This window comes from Oryctolagus cuniculus, chromosome 2 (genome assembly GCF_964237555.1).
Source record: "Oryctolagus cuniculus chromosome 2, mOryCun1.1, whole genome shotgun sequence".
NCBI lineage: Eukaryota > Metazoa > Chordata > Mammalia > Lagomorpha > Leporidae > Oryctolagus > Oryctolagus cuniculus.
In genome coordinates this window covers 129125584-129143012 of record NC_091433.1, presented here as the reverse complement: position 1 = coordinate 129143012, position 17429 = coordinate 129125584, and the positions used below count along the sequence as shown (strand labels likewise).

Below are 17429 nucleotides of genomic sequence, written 5' to 3'. Positions count from 1 at the left end.
TGACATTAGGATGGCTGCACCAGCTCTTTTTTGGTTTCTATTGGCATAGAATATCTTCTTCCATTTTTTCACTTTCAGACTGTGTGTATCTTTGCTGGTGAGATGTGTTTCTTGTAGGCAGAAAACAGATGGGCCTTGTCTTTTTAATCCATTCAGCCAGTCTGTATCTTTTAACTGGAGAGTTGAGGCCATTTACATTCAAGGTGACTACTGATAAGTAATGACCTGGCCCTGCCATCTTTCCATTAATAATCTTGTTGTTTACTTTGGATTTCCTTTGTATTTTACTGGGAGATTTTCTGCCTTGACCTTCTTTCATAGTGATGACCATGCTTCTGTTATTCTGTATGTAGCATATCCTTAAGCATCTTTTTAAGGCTGGACAAGTGGTGGCAAATTCTTTCAGTTTCTGTTTGTTATGGAAGGTCTTTATTTCGCCTTCATTTTTAAATGACAGCTGCAGAGGGTACAGTATTCTGGGTTGACAGTTTTTTCACTAAAGACTTGGGATACATCTGGCCATTCTCACCTGGCCTATAAGGTTTCTGATGAGAAGTCAGCTGAAAGTGTAATTGGAGAGCCTTTGAAAGTAATCTGGTGTTTCTCTCATGCACATTTGAGAATCTTTTCTTTATATTTTACTGTGAAGAGTTTGATTACAATGTGTCGTGGTGAAGATCTTTTCTGGTCATGTTTATTAGGAGTTCGGTGTGCTTCCTGTACTTGGATGTCCCTTTCTTTGTACAAATCAGGCAAGTTTTCAGTAATTATTTCACTAAAAAGACTATCTAGTCCATTTTCTCTTCCCACAGCTTCAGGAACTCCTCAGATCCCTATGTTGGGTTGTTTCATAGTATCCCATAAACCTCCAACACTGTTTTTTAGTTTTCTAATTTCTTCCTCTTTTTTTTAGGTCGGTCTGACTATAAAATTTCCAGTGATTTGTCTTCTAACTCAGATATTCTTTCTGTCTCACCGAGTCTATGAAGGCTTTCCACCGCATTTTTAATCTGACGTATTGAATTCTAAATACCAATATTTCACTTTGATTTCTCTTTAAAAATCTCAATTTTCTTGGGAAGACATTTCATGCATGTCTTGTATGGATTTCTTTAATTCATGCATTTGCTTCTGATTACTTTTAAGTAATCCTATGATCAATTGTTTGAATTCCATTTCTGGCATTTCTTCAATCTCTTCATCTTCACATTCTAGTTTTGAAGTGTTGTTGTGTTCCTCTGAGGGCATCATGTTGTCTTCCTTATTCTTGTTTCTTGGATTTCTGCATTTACTTTTAGGCATTTGGTAAGATTTTTTTTTTTTCTTGTCCCTGCGATGGGTTTTATCATTGGACTATTCCTCTATGGCTTGGTAGAGTGTCTGCTCTTTCAGTGAATACCCAGAGGCATGTGCTGGGTGTGGTCAGAGAGCTCTGTTCAGTGCTCCAGGATGAGGGGAGTGTCTAAGGTAAAGCCCAAGTTGGGAATAGTAAATCTTTTTAAAATTTTTTTAATCATAGAGAGTTTGACCAGCTCTGTTGGCCTAGTCTCACATTCACCTCCTCTCCTCCAAGGAGACCAATGTCCAGGCACTAGCCCCAGGTGCTACCAATAATCATCCACACTGCCACAAGAACCATTCAAAGGACCCATGCAGTCCTCAGTGTGAGCACGGAACCCGCAGCCATGACTCTCACCAAGCAATTAGAGAGCTGCCCACAGTGACTGCTTTGAGACCCAACCACACCATGCGCCCCTCTATGCAGCCACAGTGTTTTCACAGTCCATCCAGCACTCAAGGCTCCCACAGTCATGAGCCCCCTGTCAGTTCTCCCAGCAGACTCAGGACTCTCCTTTCAGCAGGTTGCTGGATGCACGGACACAGGCTGGCACAGCTGTTACGTATGTCCAAAATGGAGCCCACCCTCTCTCAGTTTCAGGTTGCTAGTGCTGGATGGTGGTGAGAGAAACGTGTCCCTTTTTTTCCCTCTAGGTAGGCAGGTACACTGTCCCCCACTGGGCTCCAAGCCAGACTCATGCCAGGCTCTTCCCACAGCTTTATTGCCAATGGCTTGGGCTGCTGCTGTCTGTTCTCACTTTACTCTCAAAGCTGGTGCTATTTTTTCGAATGAGATCCCAGTGGAAAGAACGGGTCATCAAAGAAGGAGGTACTGTTCTCTGAAGGGAGGAGAGAACTTCCACTTTGACCATGACCTTGTCTAAATATAATCAGAGTCAGTGAACTCAGGGGGCTTCCATAGCCTTGGCAGCTCATGACAAGAGCCTAGGGTGATTACTGAGGCCATAAACAAGAGTGTCAATTTGTTAAGTCAACAACAGGAGTCACTGTGCACTTACTCCTCATGTAGGATCTTTGTCCTTAGTGTGCTGTACATTGTGATTTAATGCTACAACTAGTACTCAAACAGTATTTTTCACTTTATGTTTCTGTGTGGGGGCAAAATGTTGAAATCTTTACTTAATGTATGCTAAACTGATCTTCTACATATAAAGAGAATCAAAAAATGAATCTGGATGTGAATGGAAGGGGAGAGGGAGTGGGAAAGGGGAGGGTCGCAGGTGGGAGGGACATTATGGGGGGGGGGGAGCCATTGTAATCCATAACCTGTACTTTGGAAATTTATATTCATTAAATAAAAGTTTTTAAAAAAAGCTGGTGCTATTTTTTGAAAATACACCTTGTTTCTCACAGTATAGAAGTCACTATTTACTTAATACATATGTACCAGGACAGCACAATGCCCTACCTCCATTTACCTACATAACAACACAAGGCCAGGTTCAATTTTACTTTTACCACTGAGGGAGAATAGTGGGCTGGGTCACGTTGCATGCCAGGAGCACAGTCTCAACTGAGGCACGGGGGCTGTGGGGTCGTTGGTGTTTGCAAGTGCCTGTAGGTGGCCAACCTGGCTTCTGGGGAACAGCATCCCAGCTGGATGACATCAGACTTCCAGAGGTGCCAAATATGAAGTTGAAAGGCCTGCCAGGGCTTCCTCCAACTTGGGCCCGTGCTTCCATGTTGACCCATCACCATTAAAGGATGCCAGGTTTGGGGAGGCCATTTCACAGGGTGAAGGTGCATGCACACGAGGTCAGCCCAGAGCTGCATCATGCAGGCACTCTCAGGAACAGGAACAGGAACAGGAACAGGAACAGGAAGGCGCACTCCTGGTGCAGCCTCAAGGCACGTGGGGAGGAGAATGGGACCAATGGAAGAGATAGGGCAAGGAACGGGGATGGTGATAGGGGGGTTGGTCACCATAGCAAAATCAGTCACTGACATTTTTTGAAATGTTTTAGATTAATATAATAACCGGCCGGCGCTACAGCTCACTTGGCTAATCCTCTGCCTTGCGGCGCCGGCACACCGGGTTCTAGTCCCGGTAGTGGCACCGGATTCTGTCCTGGTTGCCCCTCTTCCAGGCCAGCTCTCTGCTGTGGCCAGGGAGTGCAGTGGAGGATGGCCCAAGTGCTTGGGCCCTGCACCCCATGGGAGACCAGGATAAGTACCTGGCTCGTGCCTTCGGATCAGCAGGGTATGCCGGCCGCAGCGTGCCGGCCGCCGTGGCCATTGGAGGGTGAACCACAAGTGTATTGTTTGCAAAGAAACCACTTTTCAAAGGACCCAAAAATGCCTGCATTCCAAATTCCACTTCTGCCAGGCTCAGGTGTTTATCTGCAGAGTCCTGAAACGGGAGTTGGTTCTGTAACCTGGCAGTGACCCTAACACAATGGGAGAACTCCAGTAAGTCATCTGATCTCGAGGAGCCTCACTTTCTTCACTGGTAAAATGAGAGTGTTAGAAGTTAACTAGAAGAATTCAAAATGAATCTTGACATGAATGGAACGGGAGATGAACGGGAAAGGGGAGGGTTGTGGGTGTGAGGGAAGTTATGTGAGGGGGAGCCATTGTAATCTATAAGCTGTACTTTGGATATATATATTCATTAAATAAAAGTTTAAAAAAAACTTCTCTAGAGACTAGTTCTACAATGCTTCACCTCCAGGAAGTCCTTTGGAGTCAAACCGGGTAGGGGTCGGTGGCAGGCTCAAGGGAAAGACAGGGCAGGGAGAAGCTGGCTTTAAGTCTAGGCAATGATATATGACTTGAGTCTTCCCCAATCTGTACAAAAATCCAGAATAAACAAAGTGCATCATAAGGGTAGAAAACTTCACTGGCACTTACAGCCTAGCATGAACTCTTTACTTCTTGGTGACTGAGGGAATACTGGTGTTAGACTCTCTCTGGTATCCATAATGCTAAGATAATGATACAACTTCAACAATCTCATCTATTTCCCACCTGTCTCTTGTTTCCTACAGAAAGTTTCCAAAATCCATCCCTACTTGGGACTGCAAATTCCCTGCAGCTCTCTATACCTATGGCAAGCAGTGCGGCTTCCCTACCAGGAAGCGTCTGCAACTTCTCCAGGGTATCTACTCCAAATGTCAGTTCGGCTTGGCTACTGGCATCAGCCGCTGGCACCTCTTTCTAGCCACTCATGGGTACTACCTACATTTTACAAATATTTTAATACAACTATGTATCCGGAGTTACTCGCCAGAGCCAGATCTCCACTTCTGCTGCCTCCTACCCAGGTATTTCTGAATGGAATATCACAGGATGCACTGCAAAGAAGTCTTTGTCAAACAGGGACTTTTGTATAACTATCAGTGACAGTGAGACAGGTGTTTCTTCCATGTGTATGACACCCCAATATGACAATACTTCAGGTATCAATAATATGGCCCCTTTTCCCATTACTTGTGCAGGAGCGTCATTCAGATCTCAGATCAGGGACACAGCCTGTCACTTCCATACCAGGAAGGAATCCAGATCTATTACTACAGTCACAGGACAGTAGGGCCTCTATAGTCCAGAAAACGAGGTCCCTGCCTGCAATCCTATGTCTTTTGCTGCGACATACACAGGAAGTGTGGCTTCAGCCCCTCACCAAGATTTGGTGACGGGTCTAAAGAAGATTCAGCCCACAAATGTCCTGCCTCCAGCCTTGTCCTCTGGAATCTACTGCTCTGTACCTGCACAACCCATGACTGGTACGAATATTCAAGGTGAGAGCAAATAAAAAGGTGGCAAAGGAAAAAGGACAACAGACATCTAATCTGCAGCTGAGAGTGGTAGGTCTTCAACCACTACCCTTGCTCAGTGCTCTGCACTTGCAAACTCTATATAAGAACACCTAATACAGACAGAAGTCTATGTCACATGTAAGAGAAGTCCAAGAACATACTAGCAAATCAGTCTCCCTAAACCAGCACATCACTTCCCGTTCTCCCTTGCTTTAGTCTCCTCATAAGGCACTCTAGACTTCTTCAGTGGTAGTTAGAGTTTTAGTTTACTTAATTGACACCAGGATTTCTGATCCTATGTTCAGAGACCCTGTCCAAGAAAACTGGCCTAGATTCTGGCCTTGCTTATATAGTTCATGACGAAAAGCTCCACCCACTCCTAGGCCATGGTGTAAGGTTTTCATATTCCCTCTGGGAATGGACAGAAATGAAAAGACCCTATATGAGAATGCTAGGCTCTAAAATATTTCATGTTTTTCTTTTGATTTGACTTAACAACTCCATGAAGAGAAAAACAAAAAATCTAGAAGAGTCACTGCCTAACTCTCTGTCCATGGTCCTTAGGGAGAGCTAGCTAGTTGAAGTGCACGGTTCACATAAAAGGGGCCTGATGCTGCACCGATGTGTAACATAGCTGCTGGCTTACCACAGACTGACTTCTTCCTTGATTCCTTTGCAGTGATGGAAAATTCTCTGGGGATGGGGATTTCTCTGGGATTGCAACCTCCAAGCCAGAAAACTGCCAAAAACTGCAGAATTTCCCAAGTCCTGCAGTACCAGAAATATCCAGATACTTGACAGTGACTCACCAACTGAGCTAGGAGATATTTCGATCATAGCTCCAGTACAAAGACCTCTTAATTTCTGGGCAGTGCCCCTAGAACCGAATCAGGAGCAAAAGGCGAGTAATCCTTTGGGGAGATTAAAACCAAGCTTTCAAAGTCGCTGGGTACCTTCCAGGACCCAGCAGAAAACCAAGATCCTCCACTATTTCCTTTGGAAATACCTGATATCATCACCTTCTGGCTTGCACTGATGCTGTTGTTGGTGAGAGGAGTAGCCTGGTCCTACAAATGTCAATCTGGAAAAGTATAACTTCAGTCTTGAGGATCAAGGGTTACCTGAAGATGGGACTGAGGCCAGCAGTGGCTTTGTAGACATCACTACACTGGTGGAGGAGATTTGCTTTCCTCAGATCTTCAGTTCCTTGGAAGATCTTGACCCACCCAATGGTCCCATGGCAAGCACTGCCACAGATACTGGAGACTTCCAAGGGACTCAGGTGCAGGACAGTTCGAATGACATAAAGTATCTCTCTGAAGAAGTCAGAATGAACAAGCATGAAGCCACGGAGGCTATGACTGGTGTTCCCCAAATCCAGCCAAAGGACCCAGAGATCCTGTTAGAGGGAAAAGTGGTCGCTTGCAGGCTGCAGCCAGTGACAGGGATCCTGTGAATGTGACCCAACAACCTAACAGCAAACCTCAGAAAGCTGCATCCAGCAGGTCCAGGATATCCAAGGGCCACGGGCAGGACAAGACTAAAGGAACCAGAGAAAACAACCCTAAGAAAGTTGAAGAGAGCAAGCAGTCAGGAAGCAAAGTCAAGGCAGAAGACAAACCAACCATCCCCAAGAAGAACAGGATGTAAATCCTCCTGAGCTTACCCAAGAGAGCTTCCCAAAATACCCATGGCTGCCCCAATATGCACACGCTAGAGTCTATGCAGGTTTCTCATGAGTGGGAAAACAAGAGCAGTAATACTGGACTCCATTCCTCTGGGATCCTAGAAATCTAAACAACAACAAAACCCCTAGTCACCTTTTGCTATCAAACCACTACTGACAACCCCACAGCAGAGTACAGGTCCTGAAAAATCACACATCAAAGCCCAGAAACTGGATGGAGAAGCTGACAAAGAGTGTCATCTCCCTCCGTGTATGACCTGCCACCACCTGGAAAGGTGAAGTGGATACCTCTTACATTTGTAAATGTAAGACCACAGGAACAAGTCTTGTTCCAGACACAATGGCTAAGATGAAAGGGACAAAGAAAGATGCAAGTCCAACTTGGCCCATCTAAGCCCAAGCAACTTAGGACTCATGGAGAAGAAACCACAAGGGAACAGCCTTGGACCACACCATCCCTACAAGGCACACTCAGTGAACTTCACTCTACTCTTCAACCACGTTGCCAAAGGAACTCTGGCTCAATCCTTTAGTCTTTAAAAGCTGCAGGGAGTTCACTAATCAGATCAACTAGATCCTTTCAGAAGCACCATAACCGCTCAATCTGGACTTCCCTTCCCTTCCTCTCCAACCCAGGAAACTGTACAAATGTGTATGACACTATATACAATACACAGAAAATAAGTAAGCATTGATTGATTCCATTAATGAACATGTATGAGAAACATTGAGAAGATTTCCCCGTTTAACAGCTGCGTGGCTGGGGAAGTCTGTCTTTACAGGATTTCACCATCCCAGAGTTCAACTGCCATAGCTCTGTTAAAGATGCCACTACAGCTGTCCACCATTTCCTCCACCCAATCTCCTCTTCTCAATGGGAATCCTGACCTTCCTATTGGCTACCTCAGACCATTAAACTGCCTGTTATTGACATCATTCTCCCACCAAACCTGCTACCACCTGGTGGAATCTTGGGGTTTCCATGGAGCTGTCTGTAAACAAATTTGGAACATCGCAAGTGACCAGTAGCCAGTGACCTCCATACTGGACACATGTGCTTGCTGGCACCAGCCAGCCAGTCATCCTCTGTATCGTCTCTTCAACCTTCATATCTACCGTTGATATTTCCTCGTCTCTGACCATGTCAGGTAAGAAAAGAAACCTTTAAAAGTTCTTCATTACATGTTTTTTCCATGTAAACTGAGTAATACAGTCCAAACAGCTTGGAACGATGGGGTTAAATATTGAACTAGAAACGTGGAGACTCAGTTTCGAGTTTGGCTGTAACAGTTACTGGCTATGTGACTTTGGACGAATCACAACTCTCCCAAAACACCTGTTTCCTCATTTGCTATATCAGGATAGTAATTAATTCTCCCAAATCCCTCTCTTTTCTTTTTTTTTATCTGACAGATAGAATTAGACAGTGAGAGAAAGAGACAGAGAAAGGTCTTCCTTCTGTTGGTTCACTCCCCAAATGGCAGCTATGGCCAGTGCTACACCAATCCAAAGCCAGGAGCCAGGTGCTTCCTCCTGTGCTCCCATGCAGGTGCAGGAGCCCAAGTGCTTGGAAAATCCTCCACTTCCCTCCCAAGCCACAGCAGAGAGCTAGACTAGAAGAGGAGCAACTGAGACTAGAACCCGGCACCCATATGGGTGAATCTTAAAGGGTATACACACAGAAAATGAAACCAGAGACTGTCACTTGAGAGTGCTTGTTTCAACAGAAATAGAGGGAAAAACATCCAGGACATATAGAAAACTAACGATATACACTAAGATTTTTCAACTCTAATAGTCTCCCTCCAAAAACATTTCAACTATAGTATTTCAAATTGAGTTCTGTTCAAAATGCAATATTCACATATTTTGGGGTTTTTCTATTTAATATAGATTAAAAACAGAAAATAGGGAGAGAGGATAGAGATGCCTGGCCTGTACATAGGCAGATATTAGGAAAAGGAACTTTGGGACAACAGGTGTTGAGAAGAGGGAGGAAAGACAAAAATGATGACAAGGAAATTTCAAGAATTATAGCGATGAGCAGCATAGAGTATTTCTCAAGGAAAGAAGAGACTTTTTGGCATGGAATGTTGAGGAGGATATAAGATTTTAAAGTAATGAGCACAGGGTGGAATTTACGCAGAGCAGCACAAATTCTTACATTAATGTACCAGAAAGGAAACCAAGGCTAGCACTGAGAATCCCTGGGAAAGCAGCTTTTCAGAAAGGCATACTCAGTTGTTTGGTTTTTGTTTTTTCCCATGCCTCTTTGAACATGGAAGACACCTGACAGTTTTGAAAATGAACATCAGAAATGTGCACTAGAAGTGATGCTTCCACCAAACATGGAACTTGACTAAAAGCAGTTAACTTGGGGACTGGGGGAAATGGGATTTTCAGTGTTCTTGTTTATTCTGATTTTTAAACTGCTGTCTATTTCTATGATCAAAAACATTTTTAAATGATATATCCTCCTCTGCAGCAGAAGGGCAAATTCTCTACTCTGCAACAGGAGAACAAATTCCCCAGCTGTGACAGATTTCAAGTCAAGGCTGTCTGTCATCTTTATAATTATTTTCCTCCAAAAACAGAGTACCTTCGGATTAACAGTCATTAACTGTTGTTAGAACTAAGCAAAAAGTAGCACAATTCACAATAGCCAAGACCTGGAACCAACCTAAATGCCCATCAATGGTAGACTGGATAAAGAAATTATGGGATATGTATTCTTTAGAATACTATACCGCAGTAAGAAACAACGAAATCCAGTCATTTGCAACAAAATGGAGGAATCTGGAACACATCATGCTGAGTGAAGTAAGCCAGTCCCAAAGGGACAAATACCATATGTTCTCCCTGATCGGTGACAACTGACTGAAGACCAAAAAGGAAACCTCCTGAAGTGAAATGGACACTATGAGAAATGGTGACTTGATCAGCATAGCCCTGACTGCTAATGGACAACTTAATACATTATCCCTCTTAGTAGTTTTTTTGTCTGCTCTACTTAATATGACTGGTTTAATTCTGTAATTATCACACAGTTATTCTTAAGTGTTGAAAATTAACTGAAATGTGATCCCTGTTAAACATAAGAGTGGGAATAAGAGAGGGAAGAGATGTATAATTTGGGGCATGCTCGGGCTGACTTGCCCCAATTGGTAGAGTTGGAAACATACCAGGGGATTCCAATTCAATCCCATCAAGGTGGCATGTGCCAATGCCATCTCACTATTCCAAGTGATCAATTTCAGTTCACAATTGATCATAATGAAAGGACTAAGAATCAAAGGGAGCACATAAACAAGTCTAGTATCTGCTAACACTAACCGATAGAATAAATAAAGGGGAGAGTGATCCAACATGGGAAGTGAGATACTCAGCAGACTCATAGAATGGCGGATGTCCTAAATAGCACTCTGGCCTCAGAATCAGCCCTAAAGGCACTCGGATCTGGCTGAAAAGCCCATGAGAGTATTTCAGGCATGGAAAGCCAAGACACTCTGGCAAAAAGATCTCTGTGAGTGAGATCCCAGTGGAAAGAACAGGTCTTCAAAGAGGGAGGTGCCTTTCTCTGAAGGGAGGAGAGAACTTCCACTTTGACTATGACCGTGTCTAAACAAGATAAGAGTCGGAGAACTCAAGGGGCTTCCATAGCCTTGGAAACTCATGACTGGTGCATAGGGAGATTACTGATGCCATAAACAGGAGTGTCAATTTGTAAAGTCAACAACAGGAGTCACTGTGCACTTACTCCTCATGTAGGATCTCTGTCCTTAATGTGCTGTACACTGAGGCTTAATGCTATAACGAGTACTCAAACAGTATATTTCACTTTGTGTTTCTATGGGGGTGCAAACGATTGAAATCTTTACTTAATGTACACTAAACTGATCTTCTGTAAATAAAAAAAAAGAAACTATCAATTCCCAAGTTGACTCTCACTGGGATTAAACATGACAATAGGTCTGATCTGATTTCATCATCATTTAAAAAAAAATCATCTATTATTTTTCACTTTATGTTTCTGTGTGGGAACAAACTGTTGAAATCCTTACTTAAGGTATACTAAGCTGATCTTCTGTATATTAAGATAATCGAAAATGAATCTTGATGTGAATGGAAGGGGAGAGGGAGTGGGAAAGGGGAGGGTTGTGGGTGGGAGGGACGGTATGGGGGGGAAAGCCATTGTAACCCATGAGTCGTACTTTGGAAATTTATATTCATTAAATAAAAGATAAAAAAAAAGTATTCACTAAAAATAGAGTACACAATATTCACTTGCATACTATTGCAGGTTTGTTGACAGAACCATGTGGTAATCTACTATTCCTTGCTGTTTGTCATATATTCCAATTCTCATTAATATCTACATATGAGGGCATTTCAAATAGATCCTATAAACACTAAGTTACTGTGGTGTCAGAAATATTAATATCCATACATAGTTTCTTAATGGCAGACATTACCATGAGCTTTTTCTTTTTTTTTTTTTTAATCTTTTATTTAATGAATATAAATTTCCAAAGTACGACTCATGTGTTACAATGGCTTCCCCCCCATACCGTCCCTCCCACCCACAACCCTCCCCTTTCCCACTCCCTCTCCCCTTCCATTCACATCAAGATTCATTTTCGATTATCTTAATATACAGAAGATCAGCTTAGTATACCTTAAGTAAGTATTTCAACAGTTTGCTCCCACACAGAAACATAAAGTAAAAAATAATAGATGATTTTTTTTAAATGATGATGAAATCAGATCAGACCTATTGTCATGTTTAATCCCAGTGAGAGTCAACTTGGGAATTGATAATTTCTTTCTTTTTTTTTTTTTTTTTTTACAGAAGATCAGTTTAGTGTACATTAAGTAAAGATTTCAGTCGTTTGCACCCCCATAGAAACACAAAGTGAAATATACTGTTTGAGTACTCGTTATAGCATTAAGCCTCAGTGTACAGCACGTTAAGGACAGAGATCCTACATGAGGAGTAAGTGCACAGTGACTCCTGTTGTTGACTTTACAAATTGACACTCCTGTTTATGGCATCAGTAATCTCCCTATGCACCAGTTATGAGTTTCCAAGGCTATGGAAGCCCCTTGAGTTCTCCGACTCTTATCTTGTTTAGACACGGTCATAGTCAAAGTGGAGGTTCTCTCCTCCCTTCAGAGAAAGGCACCTCCCTCTTTGAAGACCTGTTCTTTCCACTGGGATCTCACTCACAGAGATCTTTTTGCCAGAGTGTCTTGGCTTTCCATGCCTGAAATACTCTCATGGGCTTTTCAGCCAGATCCGAGTGCCTTTAGGGCTGATTCTGAGGCCAGAGTGCTATTTAGGACATCCGCCATTCTATGAGTCTGCTGAGTATCACCATGAGCTTTTTCAAGACCCTTCATATGAATAAAGTACAACATGTTTTGCACCAAGGTAATCTTATCTTTTCCTCTCACTTTCCATGCACTATTTGAAATATCCTTATATTCTTTACAGTTCTGTCATATTATATGTTTTCAGGATTTTCATCTGTCCTTCCAGAACTTACTATATCTTCATCAACATAAATCACATTAAAAATCATCTTTGTTCATGTATTCATTATCACTGTTGTGACTATAACGACTCTTAGGAGGTCTTTCTGACCTGGGGTCAGAAGGCAGGCTTGAAGAGGATAGACAATGAGCCTTGAACACCAGCTGGACTAGGTTATAAGTGGACTCTAGGCAATGGCAGGTGCCCTGCACAAACAAAACAATGCACCAAGGATGACAGTGGTCACAAGTGCACTGTTTGTAAATAAACCACTTTTCAAAGGACCCAAAAATGCCTGCATTCCAAATTCCACTTCTCCCAGGCTCAGGTGTTTATCAGCAGAGTCCTGAAATGGGAGTTGGTTCTGTAACCTGGCAGTGACCCTAACACAATGGGAGAACTCCAATAAGTCAATCTGATCTCGAGGAGCCTCACTTTTCTCACTGGTAAAATGAGAGTGTTAGAAGTTCTCCAGAGACCTCCTCGTTCTACAATGCTTCACCTCCAGGAAGTCCTTAGGAGTCAAACGTGGGGGGCAGTCTCAAGGGAAAGAAGGTCAGGGAGAACGTGGCTTCTAGTCTAGGCAATGATGAATGTCTTGAATCTGCCCCACGCCTGTACAACAATCCACAATAAACAAAGTGTATCATAAGGGTAGAAAACTGCTCTGGCACTTATAGCCTAGCATGAACTGTTTGCTTCTTGGTGTCTGAGGGAATACTGGTGTTAGGCTCTTTCTTGTATCAATAATGCTAAGATAATGATAAAACTTCAACAATCTCATTCCTTTTCCCATATCGCTCTTGTTTCCTACAGGAAGTTTCCAAAATCCATCCCTACTTGGGACTGCAAATTCCCTGCAGCTCTCTATTCCCATGGTAGGCACTGCGGCTTCCCTACCAGGAAGCGTCTGCGACTTCTCCAGAGTGTCTGCTCCAACTGTCGGTTCGGCTTGGCTACTGCCATCAGCCGCTGCCACCTCTTTCCAGCCACTCATGGGTAGTGCCTACCTTTGCCAACATTCTAACATAACTCTGTTGTCTGGAGTTACTGGCCAGAGCCAGATCTCCACTTCTGCTGCCTCCTACCCAGGTATTTCTGAATGGAATATCACAGGACGCACTGCAAAGAAGTCCTCGTCGCTCGAGGACTTCACTGTAACTCTCATTGACCAGGACACTGGTGTTTCTTCCATGGCTATGACAGCCCAATATAACAAAACTTCAGATGCCAATACCATGGTCCCTCTGTATCCATCACTGCATCAGGGGACAGCAACTCAGATTCCAAATCAGGGAAACTGCCTGTCCCTTCCATATGCAGAAGGAAGCCAGGTCTACTACTATAATCAAGGCACAGTAGGGCATGTGCTCTCTGGAGAACTTGGCCCCTGTCTGCAATCCTATGGCCCTGTGACATACATGGGAAGTGTGGCGTCTGCCCCTCAGCCAGAAATGGTGATGGTGCTCAAGAGGATCCAGCCCACAGACGCCCCACCACCAGCCTCGACCTCTGGAATCTACTACTCTGTGCCTGCTCAACCCATCACAGGAACAAGTTTCCAAGGTGAGTGCAAACAGTTAGGCAGGAAAGGAATAAGGTCAAAAGCAGATCAACTCTGCAGCAAGAGTGGTGGCTCTTCAACCCTTACCCTTGCTCGGTGCTCTCCCTTTTGAACTCTGTATAGGAACACGTAATCTAGATGGGCAATCTATGCTACATGCGAGAGAAGCCCAAGATCATACTGAGGGATGCTACACTTTCACTTCCTTAGCTGATCAGCTTCCCTAAACCATCACATCACTTCCCATTCTCCCTTGCTTTAGTCTCTTTGTAAAGCATTTCAGAGTTCTTAATTTCAGAATGACAGTTTTAGTTTCCTCAAATGACCCCTCCACCCCATTTAAGATCATGTGTTCTGAGACACGGTCAAAAAAAAAAAAAACCCACAGGCCCAGAATCTTTGCTTGCTTGCATCAATCATGAGAAAGAGCTCCACTTCCTCCTACTCCATGGTGGGAGGTGCTCGTATTTGCCTAGAAGAGTGGACAGAAAACAAACATCCAATATGAGAATGCTAGCTTTTGTGAAACATTTGATTCTTTAAAACCACTTCCCCTTTTCTTTGCTATAATAATCCAGTGAAGACAAAGCCAAGGAAACGATGATACTAGAGACAACTTGGTCAAGGACTAACTCTCTGTTGCCTTTGTCCTTAAGAAGATCTAGTCATATCCATGTCCACTGGCTGGAAAGTGCTTAGATTCTGCACTGATATGTAGTGCGGGCGCCTCAAATACCACAGACTGATTTCTTCCTTGATTCTTTTGCAGTGATGAAAAATTTCCCAGGGATGGAGACTTCTTCCCGTGGATTGCAACCTATAAGCAAGACATCCTGTCTGCCACAAAGTGAAGAATTCCCCAAGTCCTGCAGGAGCAGAAATATCCGGATACTTGACAGTGACTCACCATCTGAGACAGGGGACATTTCAAAGATAGTTCCACTGCAGAGTTCCACGAATCTCTTGGTACTACCTCTAGATCAAAGCCAGGAGAAAACAGAGACTATCAATTTGGGTGACATCAAAACCAAGCTTTCCAAGCCACTGGATGCCTTCCAGGACCCAGCAGAAAACCAAGATCTTCCACTGCTCCCTTTGGAAATCCCTGATAGAGGTCAGCTGCTGGCTTGTGTTGATAACCCTGTTTGCCCACAGAAGCAGCCTGATCCTACAAATGCCATTCTGGGAAATAATCTCAGCCTTGAGGATCAAGGGTTACTGGAAGATGGGACTGAGGCTAGCAATGGCTTTGCAGACATTACCACACTGGTGGAGGAGATTTGCCTTCCCCAGATCTTCAGTTCCTTGGAAGATCTTGACCAACCCAATGGTCCCATGGCAAGCAATGCCACAGATACTGGAGACATCCAAGGAACTCAGGTGCAGGACAGTTCAAGAGACATAAAGGGTCTCTCCGATGTAGTCAGGAAGAAAAAGTGTAAAGCTGCTGAACCGATCAATGGTAGTAGCAAAACCAAAATCCAGCCAAAGGACCCAGAGTTCCTGTTAGAGGGAGAAGCGGTTCCTTGCAGTGCTGCAGCCTGTGACAGGGATCCTGTGAATATGGCCAACAAATCAAACATCAAACCTCAGAAAGCTGCATCTAGAAGGTCCAGGAAAACCAAGTGCGATGGGCAAGCAAAGGCCAGAAGAACCAGAGAAAACAACTCTACAAAAGCTCAAGAGAGCAAGCAGTCAGGGAGCAAAGTCAAGGCAGGAGACAAACCATCCGTCCCCAAGACAAAGAGGAAGAGAAATCCACCTGAGCTTACCCAAGAGAGCTTCAAAAAACCTAGAAGCTGCCTAGGCATGCACATGCTAGAGTCTGTGCAGGTTTTCCATGCGCTGGGGAAGAAGAGCGATAAGAAAACTGGCCTCTCTTCCTACAGGAACCTGGGAAATTCAAGCAACATCAAAGACCCCTGTGCATCCTCAGCTATCAAACCATTGCTGACAACCCCACAGCAGGGTGCAGGTGCTGAGATAACACAAGTCAGTGCCCTGAAACTGGATGGTGAAGCTGACAAAGGGTGCGCATCTCCATCCGTGTATGACCTGCCACCACCCGGAAAGGTGAAGTTGATACCTCTGCCGTTCCCCAATGTCAGTAAGCCTCAACCTCAACCTGTTCCTCGGAGGCCACTGTCTCTTGCCTCACACAGGCCCACTCTGGGGAACTCTGCCCGGCCTGCTTCTACTAATCCAGCTCAACCTACTACAGTCAGTCCACCCCAAGCAGCTCCTGCCAACACATCTTCCATGGACCCTGCCAGACCAGCTCGGCCAATTGCAGCTCGACCAGGTTTGATGCACCCTACCCGGCCTAGTATCCCTCCATCTGCTGTCTCTAGGCCTGCACCTAACAAAACATCATCTTACACTTCTCTCAAGGGGGAGCCTGTTTCTGCTGCTGTGGCCAAGCTCCAGTCACCACCCAACCCTCAAAACCCATTTCTCATCCAAGATTTCAGCCGCCAACCAATTCCATGGAGGAAACCTGATATTCTTGGGCCTGTAGTGTCAGATCCCATCACAGAAGAACAGAGGCCAGAGCGAGAGGCTCTGAAGAGGCGGGCTCAACAGCAGCGTGAGAATGCTGCCAAATACACCTCTATGGGGAAACTGCAGTTTTTCATCGAGAGGGAAAAGGAGATGGCTATCTCTCGATACTATGGCTATGCAGTGTAAGAGTTACTAAGACTGTTGATAGCACTTGGTTTTCCACATCTATATACATACCTATAGCAAAATACATATTTCTCTATTTATTTATATATTTTTAAGTATTAATAAAATGAAATAAAGATAATAGAATTAATTTATAGATGATTAATAAAGAAGTCTTTTGAGTTTTGACAAACTGTTAGTTGTGATTATTCTTTGGTGGAGGTGGTGTTCTACGTCTGCATTAGAAAGTATGAACTCAAAGTGGGATGGGGAAGTAAGAGAATGAAGGGCAAGAACTGAGTAAGGAGAAAGGAGTGTGATCCCAGACTTGGAAATCCAATAGGAGAAAGATTTTTTAGGCTCAGTCATAGAAAAAGGAATGGGTGAAATGGCAGAACTATGAAACAGAATCAGAAGACAGGATTAAAAAAAAACAAGTACAGTTCCACTCAATTTGACCATGGGACAAGACAAGTATGGCTAAACATGAAAAATATAAACAATTCTTTTTTGTGTCTGAGTGCCAATAAAGCTTCATCCTTTTTTTTTCTTTTTTCCCCAGAAACCTTTTATTAAGGTATACACACTTCAAGCATTTCCTAAATACTACTTTAAACACATGGTGATTCTTCCCATCATACCCGCCCTCCCACCTGCACTCTCACCCTTCCACTCACAATCCCAACCTTCTTACTCCTCCTGCTCCTATTCCCATTCTTATGTTTTATTAAGATCTATTTTCAATTAATTTCATAAACATGAAATTTACACTAAGTAAAGAGCTCAACAAATAGTATGAAAAAACAAACCTGTCCCTCAACAGTTGAGACAAGGGCTGTTCAAAGTCATTGCATCTCGAAGTGT

The 17429-nt window shown here is 43.7% G+C and overlaps 1 protein-coding gene and 1 pseudogene across 1 annotated transcript; both read left to right on the top strand.

The window, feature by feature from the left end:
* The first annotated feature begins 3992 nt into the window (after positions 1 to 3992).
* LOC138848734 (uncharacterized) lies at positions 3993 to 7602 on the top strand (annotated as a pseudogene).
* A 221-nt stretch (positions 7603 to 7823) lies between these two features.
* Positions 7824 to 16743, top strand: LOC100351137 (uncharacterized protein C2orf78). Its single transcript, XM_017340949.3, has 3 exons — positions 7824 to 7949; positions 13151 to 13900; positions 14668 to 16743. The coding sequence occupies exons 1-3, from the start codon at positions 7943 to 7945 to the stop codon at positions 16584 to 16586; spliced, it is 2676 nt and encodes an 891-aa protein (XP_017196438.3). The 5' UTR covers positions 7824 to 7942; the 3' UTR covers positions 16587 to 16743.
* Positions 16744 to 17429: the final 686 nt, after the last annotated feature.

Coding starts and splice junctions, on each gene's coding strand:
- LOC100351137 (XM_017340949.3), top strand. Junction 13,901..14,667: donor CACAGGAACAAGTTTCCAAG/GTGAGTGCAAAC, acceptor ATTCTTTTGCAG/TGATGAAAAATTTCCCAGGG.